The sequence below is a fragment of the Camponotus vicinus genome, unplaced genomic scaffold (genome assembly GCF_025532165.1).
Source record: "Camponotus vicinus isolate PSW18456_S1 unplaced genomic scaffold, iyCamVici1.0 SCAF_7, whole genome shotgun sequence".
NCBI classification, from domain to species: domain Eukaryota; kingdom Metazoa; phylum Arthropoda; class Insecta; order Hymenoptera; family Formicidae; genus Camponotus; species Camponotus vicinus.
Genome location: NW_028141979.1, coordinates 18,103,659 through 18,121,272, shown reverse-complemented (window position 1 = coordinate 18,121,272; position 17,614 = coordinate 18,103,659). Strand labels below are relative to the sequence as shown.

Sequence of the window (17,614 nt, the reverse complement as noted above, 5' to 3'; positions counted from 1 at the left end):
AAATAATAAATTAAAATTTAATTAATTTGAATAAATAATAAATTAAAATATAATTAATTTAAATAAATAATAAATTAAAATTTAATTAATTTAAATTTATTTGATTTTTTTCAATATTTTTTTTTCTTATAAATATAGAATATCATTTTTTACAACAATTATTTATACATTTTGTTCACATCTAATATTTTATCTATAAATATTTATGCTTTGTTTCGAATATATTTATTCCTTAAATTAAATTAAATTTTTTAAATTATCTTTTAAATTATCTTTTAAATTATTATCATGCAAAAATTTCTTATAAAAAGTCCAGTACAAAATAATTTACTTCCTTTGATATTATAATTATTTGAAGTCAATTTTTAATTATTTCTTTGATGATTTTTATATATTGTAACTTTCTTTTTTTCCTTATCTATGTTTCATATTGAATTATTCAGTTTACTAATTAATATATTAATTTTATAGCTGTTCCCCCATATTTAGTTGTTAATAATATCAAAGATATACAGCAGAAAGTTGGAAAAATGCCCTTAAAAGAATTAATAGAAGCTGTTGAAATATCTCTGAAAAGAAAAGCAGAAGATAATCAGGTAAATAGTACCACCACGCCAAATAAGAGTAAATAAAAAAACGAGTTTGTTCTCCAAAAACATAAAATTTAAAAATTATATACAGGGTGTCCCATTTTAAGTATCCACCCCAAATATCTCTCTCATTTTTTATTTTAGAGAAAAATGGTTCAGACATGTTTTGTATGGTTTCGAGGGGGCCATAAGACGGTACTATTGATTTGACCTTGAAGAGTCATTTGAAGATCACGTGAAGGTCACTTTAATTTTTTTAAATGGAACACCCTATATATTTTTGCACATTCTTGTAACTTATCTCGAGAGCTTTCCAAAACACTATAATTAAGTACCTTTTCGTTAAATACTTTTTGAGTTATGAGGCTTGAAATAATTTCTTAATTTTACATAAACCGTAAAATATCTTGTAAAATATTCATTTTTCAATTATCTTACCTTAATACTTTTACGTACAAAATAATGAGAGGAATTAATTGGTGTAAAAAAAAACACATAGTTGTTTTGAAGAAAAAATATGTAATTTGCAATTAACAGTTCCATATTTTTTCTTAAAAACAACTATGTGTTTTCTTTACACCAATTGATTCCTCTCATTATTTTGTACATAAAAGTATTAAGGTAAGATAATCGAAAAATGAATATTTTACAAGATATTTTACGGTTTATGTAAAATTAAGAAATTATTTCAAGCCTCATAACTCAAAAAGTATTTAACGAAAAGGTACTTAATTATAGTGTTTTGGAAAGCTCTCGAGATAAGTTACAAGAATGTGCAAAAATATATAGGGTGTTTCATTTAAGAAAATTAAAGTGAACTTCATGTGACCTTCAAATGACCTTCAAGGTCAAATCAATGGTACCATCTTATGGCCCCCTCGAAATCATACAAAACATGTCTGAACCATTTTTCTCTAAAATCAAAAGTGAAAGAGATATTTGGGGTGAACACTTAAAATGGGACACCCTGTATAGAAATAACTTTTAAAAACTAATGTAATTTTTCTCTTAAAAGAATAAAAATAACTATAATAAATCATTCCGAATAAAAATTTCAGAATTATATAATACTCCATAAAATATTTACGTTAAAATTGTTAAATTAATTAAATAGTTATTTTACTTACATTTTTGTTGCAAAAATAAATAATTTCAATATTTTCAGTTGTGTTTATAATGCTTATTTTTTCTTGCAAAAATATTTCTTAAAAAAATTTATATATGTACAATTATTTCTAATCGTATATATTCCAAAGTAAAAAGTTTTAATAATTTTTAAATTGTTGATAATATTTTATATATTTTTATATAATTTTCCATGTTTATTTTTATGATTTTTTTTTCTTTATTTAGTCTCCACTTACTATATTGCTTTACTATATTGCTTTTTATGTTCTCTTTTCTTTAGTTAAAAAACATTTTCTATATATTAACAAATAATATTTTTTTCAGATGCAGAATAAAAGAAATTCAATATAAATTTTATAATTAAACAGTTATTACTAATTGAAAATTTTATTAATTACGTATTTATCATTTGCAAGTTTCAACAAAAAATTTAATTACATATTTATTAATTGCAAGTTTCATTAAGTTCTCGAAAAATTCTTTCCTTTAATTTCATGTTCTATTATATTATTACTATTTTATGTTCTATTAATATATTTTTAATAAAATAATGTACTTTTTACAATTTGTTACCTAGCCTGATTATTGCTTTATTATTAATAATTATTATTATTATTTATATGTTATTTCATACGTTATTATTACATTTTTATACGTTTTATGAGGAAATAACAATTATTCAATTTTGTTTAAAATATAAAAAAATTATTGACATTTTATACTTAAAATAAAGAAGATGACTTTAAAATTTCCAAAATCATTTTATTATTTATTTTAATTAAAAAAATTTTTTTTTAATTTAATTTCATTTATTTTAATTTTTTCTATACTTCTCTACATATACAGGGTGACCCATTTTAACTTAGGCAGCCAAATAACTCGAAAAATAAGCAAGATAGAGAAAAATGTTTTAGACAAAAGTTGTATGGTTTCGAGGGGGCCATAAGATGGTATCATTGGTTTGACCTTGAAGAGTCATTTGAAGGTCACGTGAAGGTCACTTCAATTTTTTTAAATGGAATACCCTATATATTTTTGTACATTCTTGTAGCTTATTTCGAGAGCTTTCCAAAACACTATAATTAAGTACCTTTCCGTTAAGTACTTTTTGAGTTATGATGCTTGAAATAATTTCTTAATTTTACATAAACCGTAAAATATCTTGTAAAATATTCATTTTTCGATTATCTTACCTTAATACTTTTATGTACAAAATAATGAGAGGAATCAATTGGTGTAAAGAAAACACATAGTTGTTTTTAAGAAAAAATATGGAATTGTTAATTGCAAATTACATATTTTTTCTTCGAAACAACTATGTGTTTTCTTTACACCAATTGATTCCTCTCATTATTTTGTACATAAAACTATTAAGGTAAGGTAATCGAAAAATGAATATTTTACAAGATATTTTACGGTTTATGTAAAATTAAGAAATTATTTCAAGCCTCATAACTCAAAAAGTACTTAACGAAAATGTACTTAATTATAGTGTTTTGGAAAGCTCTCGAGATGAGCTACAAGAATGTACAAAAATATATAGGATGTTCCATTTAAAAAAATTGAAGTGACCTTCACGTGACCTTCAAATGACTCTTCAAGGTCAAACCAATGATACCATCTTATGGCCCCCTCGAAACCATACAACTTTTGTCTAAAACATTTTTCTCTATCTTGCTTATTTTTCGAGTTATTTGGCTGCCTAAGTTAAAATGGGTCACCCTGTATACATACATACACACACCCACACAAACAAATACTTTTCTTAAGTTTCCTTCCTTCTCTCCGTCTCTCCGTCTCTCCGTCTCTCCGTCTCTCTCTCTCTCTCTCTCACTCTCTCTCTCTCTCTCTCTCTCTCTCTCTCTCTCTCTCTCTCTCTCTCTCTCTCTCTCTCTCTCTCTCTCTCTCTCTCTCTCCCCCTCTCTCACACACACACACACACTCTCTCTCTCTCTCTCTCTCTCTCTCTCTATACAGGGTGAGTCAAAAGTATGTTTTAAAAATTTGTGAGCGTGTTCCTGGATAAAAAAGAAGAACAAATGTTCATATGAACATATGGTCGCAAATGCTTTGTTGTCGAGATAATGGACATAAATCAGCAGTATCAAATAATGCTTTATTTTGTTTTTTACAATAACAAAATTGTAAACGTTCAAATAAAGCATTATTTGATACTGCTGATTTATGTCCATTATCTCGACAACAAAGCATTTGCGACCATATGTTCATATGAACATTTGTTCTTCCTTTTTATCCAGGCACACGCTCACAAATTTTTAAAACATACTTTTGACTCACCCTGTATATACAGGGTGTTTCATTTTAATCCGACCAGTCGAATATCTCGAAAACCAAGCCCGGGAGAGAAAAATATTTCAGACAAAAGTTATTTGGTTTCGAGGGGGCCATAAGATGGTGACAATGATTTGACCTTGAACAGTCATTTGAAGGTCACATAAAGGTCACCTTAAATTTCTTAAATGGAATACCCTATATATTTTTGCACATTCTTGTAGCTGACATCGAGAGCTTTCCAAAACACTATAATTAAGTACCTTTTCGTTAAGTACTTTTTGAGTTATGAGGCTTGAAATAATTTCTTAATTCTACATAAACCGTAAAATATCTAGTAAAATATTCATTTTTCGATTATCTTACCTTAATACTTTTACGTACAAAATAATGAGAGGAATCAATTGGTGTAAAGAAAACACATAGTTGTTTTGAAGAAAAAATATGTAATTTGCAATTAACAATTCCATATTTTTTCTTAAAAACAACTATGTGTTTTTTTTACACCAATTGATTCCTCTCATTATTTTGTACATAAAAGTATTAAGGTAAGATAATCGAAAAGTGAATATTTTACAAGATATTTTACGGTTTATGTAAAATTAAGAAATTATTTCAAGCCTCATAACTCAAAAAGTACTTAACGGAAAGGTACTTAATTATAGTGTTTTGGAAAGCTCTCGAGATAAGCTACAAGAATGTGCAAAAATATATAGGGTGTTTCATTTAAGAAAATTAAAGTGAACTTCACGTGACCTTCAAATGACCTTCAAGGTCAAATCAATGGTACCATCTTATGGCCCCCAAAGAAACAAACAACTTTTGTGGGAAAATTTTTTCTCTGTCATGCTTTGCCAACGAGATAATTGGGATTATAGATTAAAATGACTCACCGTGTATATATTTATCTTCTTCTTTCTTCTTACTCCTCCTTTTACAAATTTTTTTTGCATCCTTCTATTCCTTTTTCCCTCTCTCCCTCTCTCTCTCTCTCTCTTCTTCTTTCTTCCTTTTTTTAAAAATAATTTTTCGTCTTGAGCTATCTAAATAAAAAGTAAAAATGTGTGTAAACACTATATTTTTCATCAAATGTCGAGGCTGTAATATATAAACCATAAAATATCTCATAAAATATTCACTGTTCTACGATCTTACCTGAATAATTTTAGGCACAAAATAATGAAAGGAATTTATTGGTGTAAAAAAATATATAGTTATCTTTAGGAAAAGATATGTAACTGTTAATTGCAAATTACATATTTTCTTTTTAAATAACTATGTATTTTTTTACACAAATAGATTTCATTCATTATTTTTTACCTATTAGTATTGAGATAAGATCATCGAACAATGAATACTTTATAATTTAATTGTACTTAAATCCAGAAGATTGTAAGATTGATTACTTGCAATAAACAATAATGAATAAGCATAATAAACCTAATTCCTAATAATAAACCTAATGTTATTACTTAAAAAGTCAGATAAAGTTTAAAATAAATAAATTTTGATACTGTTGATAAAAATTTTTTATTTTTTTATTTTTAGATTATAGTAAAATAAAATGACTTCCCAATAAGCACAAGTACGTCCTATGTACGTACGACGAACGTACATGCTGGACATAGTGTACATCCATTGTATGTCCATATCGAATACAGTAGATGTCTATAGGACGTCCATTGTATGTCCGTTTGCAACTCCAATGGACATCCATAAGACGTCTTTACTGGACAAACTATGGACAAACTATGGACCTGAAATGGACGAACTATGGATCTAATGAACAAATTTTGGATCTTAAATGAACGAATTATGGACCAAATGGATGAATTTTGGATCTTTTATGGACGAAATTCGAATCTTAACTGGACATACTTCGGACAATTATTACGCATGTATAATTCATAAATAATTAAATAATTGGTAATAATTAATAATAATTGTATAGAAAACTGGAAGAATATTTATTTTTGATTTATATTGTTATTCTGTATGTACACTGGCAAACACTGATCTCTGTTTCCTGAGATAAAAAGGTGAAAATTATTATTACATTTTATTATATGCAATAATTTATTCTCCCCTTTTACCTCAAAAAACGAATCAATATCCGCCAATAAACATTATTACACTTTATATGTTTTACACTATCACATGTATTAATTCATATATATTTTGCATATCAACATTTTATCACAATGGTATTTATATATACTTTCAACTTTACAAGTATCATATATCACATTGTTTTACATATTGCATATCACAATATTTTATTATCAAAATATCTATAAACTAAAACTCATAAACTAAACAAATTTATAAACTAAATGCATAAACTAATATATATACGTGTATGTGTGTGTGTAAACTATAAAGTATATAAACTAAAAGAAAAAAATATTAAATTGGAAAGAACAGCAATATATAAAAATTGAAAAGAATAATAATATTACAATAATAATTAAATTAAAAAATTAATTGTTGTTATTTTCTCCTTGGTTTTTATTCTTATTATTGCTGCGTTCCTTTGCTCTTCTTAACCATTTTTGAATCGCTTCTTCGCAATCTTTATTGGTGGAGTTTGGAATACTCTTTTTAGTAGAACCTGTAATATGTTAAAAACAAATTAACAATTAGAAAATTGTACATAGATAATATATTTATCTAAATTATTTGTTTTATTTGTTATATATTTTTATTTATATTTATTTATTATATATTTTTTAATATTTATTTTTTTATTTTATTTGATAATTATCTTGACGTTTTGATCAGTCTAGTCTCTCATAGTATGATTTTTATTCCTTGATATTATTATAATTAATGCAAATTTAATTTTTAAATAAGTTATTAGTAAGAAACGTGATATTTCTAACAGTGTTTAAAGATTAAACAAAATCTTTTTCTTTTAATGATACATAGAAACTCTTTAATTTCTTACCAACTGATGAAATTTCGTTTTCGTTATTTGACATTGATGAGCAGCAAGTCAAAAAAAGGAAGTGAGTCGATGAAATTGTTCAGTAATGAATCATCGAAATCACGCGGTTCACTACGGACTTATATAATAATTTAAATTAAAAATATTTAATAATTATAAAAGCGCAGAAAATTCTGCACTAAGTTCAAAATATATCTAAATATACAAAGTATAATTTGATATGCAAGATGTTCCATTTTAACTTACACAGCAAATATCTCTTGAACAATGTATAAAAATATTTCAGACAAAAGTTGTAAAATTTCGAAGAAGAAAGTTAGTGCTATTAATTTTTTCCTAAAGGGTGAGTTTCTAAGTTATTTGAAAGTCTTTTTTTTAATAAAATTATCTTGTTTTTTTATGTAAATAGATTATTAACGCCTTCTTAACAACTTCTTTCTCCTTCGAAATCCTACAACTTTTGTCTGAAATATTTTTCTCTAAAATATATTGTTTAAGAGATATTTTGCTGTGTATATTAAAAAAATGATATACTCTGTATATATTATTAACTCTCTAATGGAATTTAATAGTGTTATAACTACATATATAATTATAAATATTATAACTAAATATAATTAAATATACAAAGTATAATTTGATATATATATATATATATATATATATATATATATATATATTATAGTACAGCGGTTCTTAACCTTTTTTACGATGCGGACCCCTTCTTATCACATTATTTTCATGCAGCCTCCCAAGTATTAAGTAATGTAAAATTAAGTTTCTTGAAAATAAATTTTCAGAAATTTTCATTTTAGAAAAAAAAATCTGGAAGAATCCGCATTTACCTTAATTTAAAGTTGAAAAACAGCATAAACCAATTATTTGTCTAAACGCAATAATTAAAATTATTAGGACATTTAAAAATGTTATCTATTTTCTATTTTGTAATTGTCCGAATTAAAATATTTTTATTACATGTATTTCTTTTAGTCTTTACTGCTAAAATTTACTCATATACAGAAAGAGTAATGCAAGAAAAAAATGACACGCGACTCACAGACTCACACAATCAAGGACGGCTTATGTCATGCGTCCGTGTGCGCGCAACCAAGTGCCGCTCGACCAAACGCACATATACGCCTGAGATAAACGGTTCATATACTTCATGTTTTACTAATTGTTTTTGCATTACTTTTCCAACGAGGATTACACATAAGTTCGTAAACTTTGTGTTTTTTCCGCTATTTCTTCGAGCTTTTGCGGATCCCCTGTGAGGACATCGCGGACCGCCAGAGGTTCGCGAACCCCAGGTTAAGAACCGCTGCTATAGTGTATATATCAAATAATACACAATATATTTAGTTATAATACCAACAATGAAAATAACTAACAAAAAAGTCAGTTACAATTGATTCAACAATAATCTTCAATCTAAAACAGTGATTTTAAATAAGTTAAGTTAAAGATAATCTAATAAACTATTTACCAATTATTAAATCGGCTATTTTTAGTTTATTAAATGTTTTCTTTGCCCGCCTTCCTAACCAGCTGTAAGTAGCTGCAAGATCATTTGTTATTACCAACTGTAAAGCTCTTTGTATAAAATTATATATGGAATATCCACCAATCTTTGAAAGTTCATTCATCTGCAAAATTCAAAATAAGAATAATATATTAATTAAAACTTTTAACTAATAATATTGTAATATAATGTAAAAAAATATAGCATGTATTTGAAAATAATAGATATTATAAAAAATTACCGCAACGTTAAAATTTTTTTCTAAATTTAGGTATTCCTCAACACGAGCTAAATCTTCTTCAGTTCGTGCAGGAAAATCAAACATTTGCAAAAAGGAGATTTCTTCTTGTACTTGATTCACATTATTATTTGCAGCGAGATTATTAATAGATGTAGTTAATTCCTGGAGTGCATCTGTGTATTGCCACATATTTGCTTTTAGTATATTTTGTTGACGAATAATCTCTTTGAAATATTTCTCTAGAAAAATGGAATTTATTAATAAATTATTGAACATATGCGCGCGCGTAGTACGTAAATTCGATAATAAGTTTAACAAAAAATATATATAAACTGTAGATTAAATATACAGGCGGGTGTCACTTAATTCGCGCCCACTATTTACATAGTAATATTCCTCATGGAAAACCTTGTCAAAAAGTTCTGAACCTTTTTTTCTATAAAACAATAAAGAAATAATTATTGAGTAAAGTATAGTTAAATAGCGCCGAGCTGTAGCCTGGCGTGTGTTAGTAAGCCGCACACTATTAGACCCGCGGTTCATTGACGCTCATTAAACTAAACCTCAGCGCTGTTTGGTTATATTTTACTCAATAATTATTCCTTTATTATGTTATAGAAAAAAATGGTTCAGAACTTTTTGACAAGATTTTCCATGAGGAATATCACTGTGTAAATAGTGGGTACAAATTAAGTGATATCCTCTATACATACCGCAATTGTATTGTAAATGTAATGGACAACATTTGCATTCATTCATAAATGGCCGGTCATTGCTATTCAAATCTTCGTTATTATCAAAATCTACACATTATAATTTTATATTTTAGACACAGTTAATTATTATGAAAATATATTATAAAAATAATTTGAAAACCATTTGATTTTGAAGTGCCCTTTCGAAATTTCTCAGTATTTGACAATGTGCTAATATTAGTAGCTTCATCATTGCTCTTTTTTTTCGGCTTGGTTTTTATAAAAGTATTGTCTTCTGAAGAAAAAAACAATTGAGGATCAAACTTTAAATGTAAATTTTTGAATTCATAAATTGATTGCTACTGTTTTATTTTATTTATAAAATTTTTATAAAATTTCTTTAATATATCAGATAGATAAATGTATACAAACCGTTTGTTGGTTTCATACGTGGAGGAGTCGGTAATTTAGTGGCGAATTGGTTGTCATTGTTATTATCGTCTGACGACGATAAATTACTCTCTTCAAATGAGGAGCCATACGTTTTTATTGTGATTTTCCTTTTAGACACGGCTAATCTACCGCTGACATCAGAATTTATATCAGAAGAATATTCTGCTTTACGACATTTCTCTTTTGCTATTGAATAATTGTCTGAAACAAAATAACAAGTGACATATAACGTAACAAGATACAATAAATAATTTTTTTATTAAAATATAATAAGTAGTATATATTTACCGAAAGTTCCATGTCTTAGAATCCGAACAGGATATGAGGGCCAACAAGTTTTTGGTTCTTCGTGATTTCTAATTGCTGCAGTTATTTTATCAAATGGAAGCGATGGCCAATAACACTTATTGTTAATTAACCAACTAGATGGAACCGCTTCTACGGTATCTTCGTCCGTGAAAATGACGATTGTCCACGTTTTTGCCATATTTTTCTACACATTCTCAACAATTTGTACATAACTGGATGCATCCAGAAGTACGACCTTGAAGTGAGCGGTCGTACTTCTGGATGGACCCAATAATTCCAGATCACAATAATTCCGAATATTATAAATGTAGAATCATACCATCAATAAAATTTATTTCACAAAAGAATAATTAATATATTTTTATTATTTTATATTCATAATTTAATATTAATATTTTTATTAATAATTTGTCAATTTTAATTACAAAATATTATAAATAGAATTAACATTACTTAAATATAAAATATAAAATTCAATCGACATTACTTAAATAATATTAAATTAAAATTTTTTAATATGTAAAAATAAAATCATAATCCGATCATAAAGAGTGAAGTAAAGGAAAAACAACAAATTTATCTTTAAATTGTAATCTGACACATTTATGCAATATTTCATTAATATTCCACCTTTGGAGATTCTTACTAATATTTTCCACTAAATGTATACCTAAATCAGAAGATTTACATAGTTCATTATAAAAATCTGTTATTGATTCATATTTATTTCCTATTATTACTGCATTTTCACTGTCTATACTAGCAATATTTTTAATTAAAATGATGTCACCATTGCTTAATCTACAACAATTATCTGGTTCTTTTATTTTCAAAGTAAAATTAGGAAACACTATTTTTTCCCACTGACTTCTATATAAATTTCGATCTAAAGGGCCATTATTATGTTTATTTAATAATTCGGGTTCGATATTCAATTTATTTTCTTTGTTTAATTCCACGAAGTTTTCTTCATGTATACGATTTATTATTTGTTGTAACGGTTTATCTTTTTTACGAATATATCCTTTTATTTTTTGCATATGATTTTCGAAGGGGTAGGCACTGTAATTTTGTAAAACACCAAATTTTTTTACATCCTCATATACATGTAACAAATTATGTATATTAATTGTACAATTGTCTTTACCATACAAAATGATAAAAGATTTTACAAAATAATTAAAAAGAGAATTAGCATAATCTAAATGTTTAATATGAGGAGATGATAAAATAGTTACAGCAACATTCAAACACATGAAATTGAGATAAATGTCATGACTGAGAACAGATTTTAAAACTACAGGCCCTCTGTATAGTAAAAATTGCCTGAATTCTGTTGCCTTCCACCTTCTACTTTCTTGTAACGATCTCGGTTTACGATTGAATTCCAATGGAATATTTTTAACTTGATTTATTAATAAATCAGAAATTTGTGAAATTTGTGTATGAGAAAATTTTGTTGGTGGTTTACCAAAACACCACAAATGTACTAAAGTTCTTGTAACGCCCAGATCAATTAAATGCATTGGCTCTACAGGAAAATCATTAATCATATTTAAATCTTTAATTAATTCAAGATCTGAAATTTTTAAATTTACATGATGTTCTTCTTGAGTTTTTGATCTAAATTCAAAATCGGTTCTATCACGAAATTTTCTTAAACTCGAAAAACAAACTCTACCATTAATATAATCCCCCTCAATATGACATTTTGTACACGAATAATAACCAGTATGACCTTTAGTAAATTTAATAAACGCCTTAGCAGGCGTATCACATATGAAACCTTTAATTTTAAAAGGATAGTTAGATTCATTTATTGTTATACCATGCGTTGATAAATCGATAGCTTCATTGATAAAATCTTTTAGAAATACATTTGCATCATTTGGTTTTGTTTCTCCGTGATATATGCCTACAATACCTACTTTACAACAATTTTCAACTAAACTGCATAATATTGGCCACAACTGTTGATTTGAACTTTTAAAAAGAGGTAAGCCATCAATATTTATATAAACTTCTACTTGTTGTAAATTTTTTAAAGTTATAAATGAAAAGTTTCTGAACGCAATTATTTAAACCGAAATGAAAATAATGTCCTGGTTCAACAATTTTTAAAGCTATTTTTCTACGAGTTTTCATTAATACGCGAGCATCCGAAGGCAAATCATTATGTTTTGACTTTAAAATACCTAATAATTCATTCAGAGCAATATGAGTAATTTTATTTTTCAGAGCCCAAGTAGCTAATTGAGATGCTAACGAAGATTCATTAGCTGTATTATTGAAATTTTTATTACTAATTAATTCATCGTTATTCAAAGTATTTTCATTATTCGAATCATTGTTGTTATCAGATTCATCATTATCTGAGTCAAAATTTTCTATATCATCTATATTGTTATCTATATTGTTATCTATATTATCTGCTATATTGTTATCTATATTACCTATATTGTTATCTATATTATTATCTATGTTATCAATCTCAATAGTGAAATCATTATCCAATTCAATGTGACCATCAATGCATGGTGTTGTAATAAATTCTTTATTAATATCATTATTTTTATTTAAAAATTGAGCAAAATCATCAGATTTAATTAAATTTATTGAAATATCTGTACAGGCTTTTGCGCGCCTGTAATATTTAGTAGAAATTTTAGGCATACTTACTTTTTATTTTCTGTATAACAGTCTCTAGTGCAATCTCCCAAAACCTGGTGGTCTTGCGCTCCAGAATTAAAACTCTATAAAATAAAAAATGTCTTAATTTATATTTAAAAGTACTTATTCTAAAGAATATAGAAAATAAGAATGTGTTCATGATGCATTTGTATTTTAAACTTTCATATTTTAAGTCTATGTGCTAACAATAAATTAAATTAATATTTTATTTATATGACAATACATATTTTTTATCAAGCAAGAATAGAGTTTAAGGAGCCTATTCTGTAACTTTTAACAATGTTGTTATGCATTACTGCACAGATTTTGTGTATCATATAATAGCTGCGCAATGATACACAACAACATATCATTAAAATATAGAATAGATTCCTAAGTGTACAGTATTTATTTATTTGCTTATCGTAATTATAATCTCTTTTAAAAATATTATAAATATATTATGAAATAGTTCTGCTTTGATATTGAATCTATTCAAAAATCATCGTTGGCTGAGATGTATTCACATAAGCTAAACACTGCCACATTTTTGAAATTAATTTATATTTTTAAACATTTTTATTGACATTTTTGTTAATAGTAATAATTATAAGCTAACAAAATCAATAATATACTAGATATATATCAAGCATTTTTCAGATTTTTACATATATTGTATCAAAATTACATATTCTCAATAAAAATACAATATAACAGTAACATATAACATTATAATGTTATAATTTCGTATTCAATAATATGTAACTGCAATGTAATGTGTCTTGTTTATAACAGTTACATTTGTTGAGTAGGAAATTATAACATTAATATATTATATATGTTGTTAGAGTATGATATTTTACTGATGAGAATATGTATATGATTTTGATTCAGCACAGAAATCTAAAATATGCATACATATATAAGATATATAATTCATTTTGTTAGCTTGTCATAATTACTATAACAAAAAATGTCAATAAAATTATCTACCCTAACAGCACATTGTGAATATTTCTCCATCAATGATGACTTATTTCAAACAGAATCAATATTATCGAAGCAGAATTACATCTTTGTTTTAAAATAAATTATAATCACGATAAGCAAATGAATAAATCCCAGATAGCAAAGTCTGTAGAAAGCATATCATGCCAAGTGTCTGCTATCAACTAATGTTAGCAAAACGGCTGCAAATTTGGTACTGAAGCTGTTATTACCAATTAAGTTGACAAATTGATGTCAAAACTCGAACAGAGTCTGCTCACAGAATCTGACGCAGATTGGTGGCAGAAACCAAGCAGAATCTGCTAACATGACTTGATATCAGATTGTCGGCAAAAATCAAGCAGAATCTGCGTGCGCGCAATTTGACTGCAGATTGACAGCAGAAGTGGAACAGGGTTTGCATGCGTGATCTGATGGCAAATTGGCAACAATCTGCATTTGATTCGATAGTTCCTTCGCTTACCGCTATGTGATGTATTTTCTCGCAATCAAATTTCTGTCAGAAATATATATAAAGTCGCTATTATTAATAAAAGATCAAAAATATAGTAACTATTTCTATCACTTTAATTTCTGATATGTGATACAAGCAGATAAGATTCAGAATATTAAACTGATTGGAATCAATAGGATAAATGGATAATTATTCATTTACTGCCTATTTGAAGCATAAAGGAAGAATTTAATTCTAAATCAATTATATCTCAAGTTTTATAAGTTAAATTTAATTATTTTCACCATTTACTTTATTATTAATTTAATTAAATTGAGTCCTTTACTATGTGAGATATAACTACGATATAACATATTACATCCCATACAGCACAGGTAGATCCTAAGTATGTACTCAGTATATCGCAAACGTAGATTGTGTATATCCTACTAATATTCGATATACGTACTATGATATTTTGAGAATGTACGGAGGATGTTCCTATGTCTGCCTTAGAAACCTACTCAGTATATACTCAGAATATTTCTTGGTATATTATGAGTATATTTTTAGAATATTTTAAGCATATTTTTACATTAATAAATTATATATGAATATAGAAGACAGTTGGACTATATATAGAATAAAAAATAGATTCTTCATGTAAAAAATAAATAAAAATGAAAAATTATTTACTATATAAATAAAGCTTCAGACAAAAATGTTATTTCTAATAGATGAATATAAAACGTTTGAAAACATCTATTAGTGTTTATTAAATGATTTTTATGGAAATATTGATCTCGATAGTCTATGTACAATTATGTAAGTACACTCGGTAATATTAATAAATGCAGTAAATGGATTACTTCTCATTTTAATTTCAAATAATCTGTTTAATATTCTGAATCCCAACAAGGAATCCAGATTATTAAACAAATTACTTTAAATTAAGTCAGTTTATTATAAATTAAACTGACTAAAAGGAAAAAAGAAGAAACTTTGGAATTCATGTTAGTACCAGTCCTTTATGTCCATTTCACCAAAAATTAAGTACGAGTTTGGTGGCGCGCGTAGCGGCAAAATGAAGAAACACATGCAATATTATAGAGTATCCTGAAAATATACGAGAAAGAATATACTAATACGAGATATTCAAAGTATATTCTGAGAATATATGAAAAGTAATATACAACAAGAGATGTTATAGGATTATTCTCAGTATATTACATCTGTAACGTATATTTACAGTATGAATATAGAATATTCGAATGATATCATGTGCTGTGTGGGATATTATATGTTGTATTAGAAGAAAATTGTAATTAACCGATAACTCGCCGATAATAGTCTTATTTAACATCTGTAGTAATTAATTTTATTGTATTTATATTACTTATTTATATGAATGACCAGAAGCTGCAGATTCTGCTCGGGATCTGCTGCCAATCTGCCGTCAGATTACGCGCGCGCAGATCCTGCTCGGTTTCTGCCGACAATTTGACATCAAGTGATGTTAGCAGATCCTGCTCGGTTTTTGCTAATAATCTGCTGTCAGATTCTGTGAGCAGGTTTTGCTAGCAAATCGTGAGCCTATTGCGGACATAACGGATGCCAATCTGCTAGCAACTTTTGTGGAAATCTGTCGCCAATCTGCTGGCAAATTGCGCGCATTTTGCTTACCGGGAATAGTACTGTACACTTAATTGTATTCTATTCTTGTTTGATAACAAGAAATACATGTATCAATAAAATACCAAATTTTTAGGTTATAAAATTGCCCAAATAATTTTTACAAATACGTGTAAAACACATGTACTACACAATTATACATATACTTACAGTTTTAATTCTTGTATCCGTACAGTCGTATCCTCTCTATTTTGTAGCCGTTAAAACGGCTGATTGATTATAATACTTCACTGAATCTCACGATTGGAATCCAAACGTTCACTTTCAGGAAATAGCGGTAATCGAGCATCGATCAACGTGTCGCGCGCTGTGATGACGATCGATATTATTGGCTCTGCCATTTGTAATATTATTTTCTTTTTTACCATTGGCTATGCAACTCGTGAACTAAATATGAATCGTGCATTACACACAATAATTGTTAGTGTTAATTTTTTGATCACAAATGCAAACAATGAATTTTATGTAATACTTATCATGTAATACTTATTATTTATTATAATATTACAGATGAATTACGATAAAGAATTTGTAAATTTTCATCCTTTTTGGAACAAAAATGAATAATCCAAAACAAGTCCATGTACGAACATCCATTGGACGTATAGTATATATCCATAAATTAATTATATAAAGTGGATTTCAAATGGATGTCCACTGGATGTACATTTATTATTAGACAATGTACGTACTTATATGGACGTACAATGGACAACTGTTTTATGTCCATGGATATATGATCGTAAAATGGACGTAAAATGAATGTCCATAAGATGTACTGTGCTATTTGGGTTGATTCTATACAGTATTCTGTAAATTGTAAATATGCAAATATACAGGTATAAATTTGCTCAATTTCATTCACGTTTTTGAAACAAATTGTTTAGTGCATGTAATGCACATAGCTCCTTTACCTACAATTTGCAATCTTATTTCAACTAATCCATTTATAAAGCACATGTATATACAAATCAATTTTTTTTTTTAATATTTATTTCACTAATTCTATTAATGTTCTAATGTCAAAACTGTGTCATAGCTATGTTAACAATAATTTATAAATAAAGAATATACAATTATATTATAAAATCTTAATTGTCATTTAAACATTTCTAAAGCACATGTATATACAAATCAATTTTTTTAAAAATATTTATTTCATTAATTCTATTAATGTTCTAATGTCAAAACTGTTCTATAACTATATTCTAATGTAAAAATTATATTAATGTCAAAAAATATTTTTGTATTAATTTTTTATGCATAAATGTATAACAACTATCTACAAATAAAGAATATATAATAATATTATCAAATTTTACTTGTCACTTATTTTGTGCCTAAAAGTATTGAGGTAAAATCGAACATTGAATATTTTATGACATATTTTATAGTTTATATATGTAAATTTGAGAAATTATTTCAAACTTCTTAACTCAAAGTATTTAATAAAAAATAACTTAATTAGTGTTTTGAAAAGCTTTCGAAGGTAAGCTACAAGAATATATAATGAAAAATAGGGGATTCCTTTTAAAAAAACAAAGTTGAATATGATCATTCACACATGGTCAAACCAATGGCACATTCACACATGGTCAAACCAATGGTATCAACTTATGTCCTTTTTCCAATAA

General features: G+C 26.6%; 1 protein-coding gene across 7 annotated transcripts; it reads right to left on the bottom strand.

Moving 5' to 3' along the window:
• Positions 1-5,953: 5,953 nt before the first annotated feature.
• LOC145974825 (uncharacterized) lies at positions 5,954-16,281 on the bottom strand. 7 transcript variants are annotated; one of them, XM_083104862.1, is made up of 10 exons: positions 16,131-16,281; positions 12,857-12,930; positions 10,157-10,361; positions 9,848-10,069; positions 9,597-9,710; positions 9,434-9,523; positions 8,721-8,959; positions 8,444-8,603; positions 6,958-7,075; positions 6,481-6,621 (listed from the first exon to the last, which is right to left on the bottom strand). In XM_083104862.1, the coding sequence occupies exons 3-9, from the start codon at positions 10,353-10,355 to the stop codon at positions 6,981-6,983; spliced, it is 1,119 nt and encodes a 372-aa protein (XP_082960988.1). In that variant the 5' UTR covers positions 10,356-10,361; positions 12,857-12,930; positions 16,131-16,281; the 3' UTR covers positions 6,481-6,621; positions 6,958-6,980. The 7 variants fall into 7 exon arrangements, with proteins under 7 accessions (XP_082960985.1, XP_082960990.1, XP_082960987.1 ...); XM_083104859.1 differs by lacking the exon at positions 6,958-7,075 and having other exon boundaries at positions 5,954-6,621; XM_083104864.1 differs by lacking the exon at positions 6,958-7,075 and having other exon boundaries at positions 5,954-6,621; positions 8,721-8,893.
• Between the last annotated feature and the right edge of the window lie 1,333 nt (positions 16,282-17,614).

What these genes read in the sequence shown, in the direction of transcription:
- LOC145974825 (XM_083104859.1), bottom strand. Translation starts at nt 10,355, where the DNA reads ATGGCAAAAACGTGGACAATCGTCATTTTCACGGACGAAGATACCGTA. An exon ending in ACGTATGAAACCAACAAACG is followed by an intron (nt 9,711 to 9,847) that starts GTTTGTATACAT and finishes TTTTTTCTTCAG; the next exon opens with AAGACAATACTTTTATAAAA. An exon ending in GGGCACTTCAAAATCAAATG is followed by an intron (nt 9,524 to 9,596) that starts GTTTTCAAATTA and finishes TATAATGTGTAG; the next exon opens with ATTTTGATAATAACGAAGAT.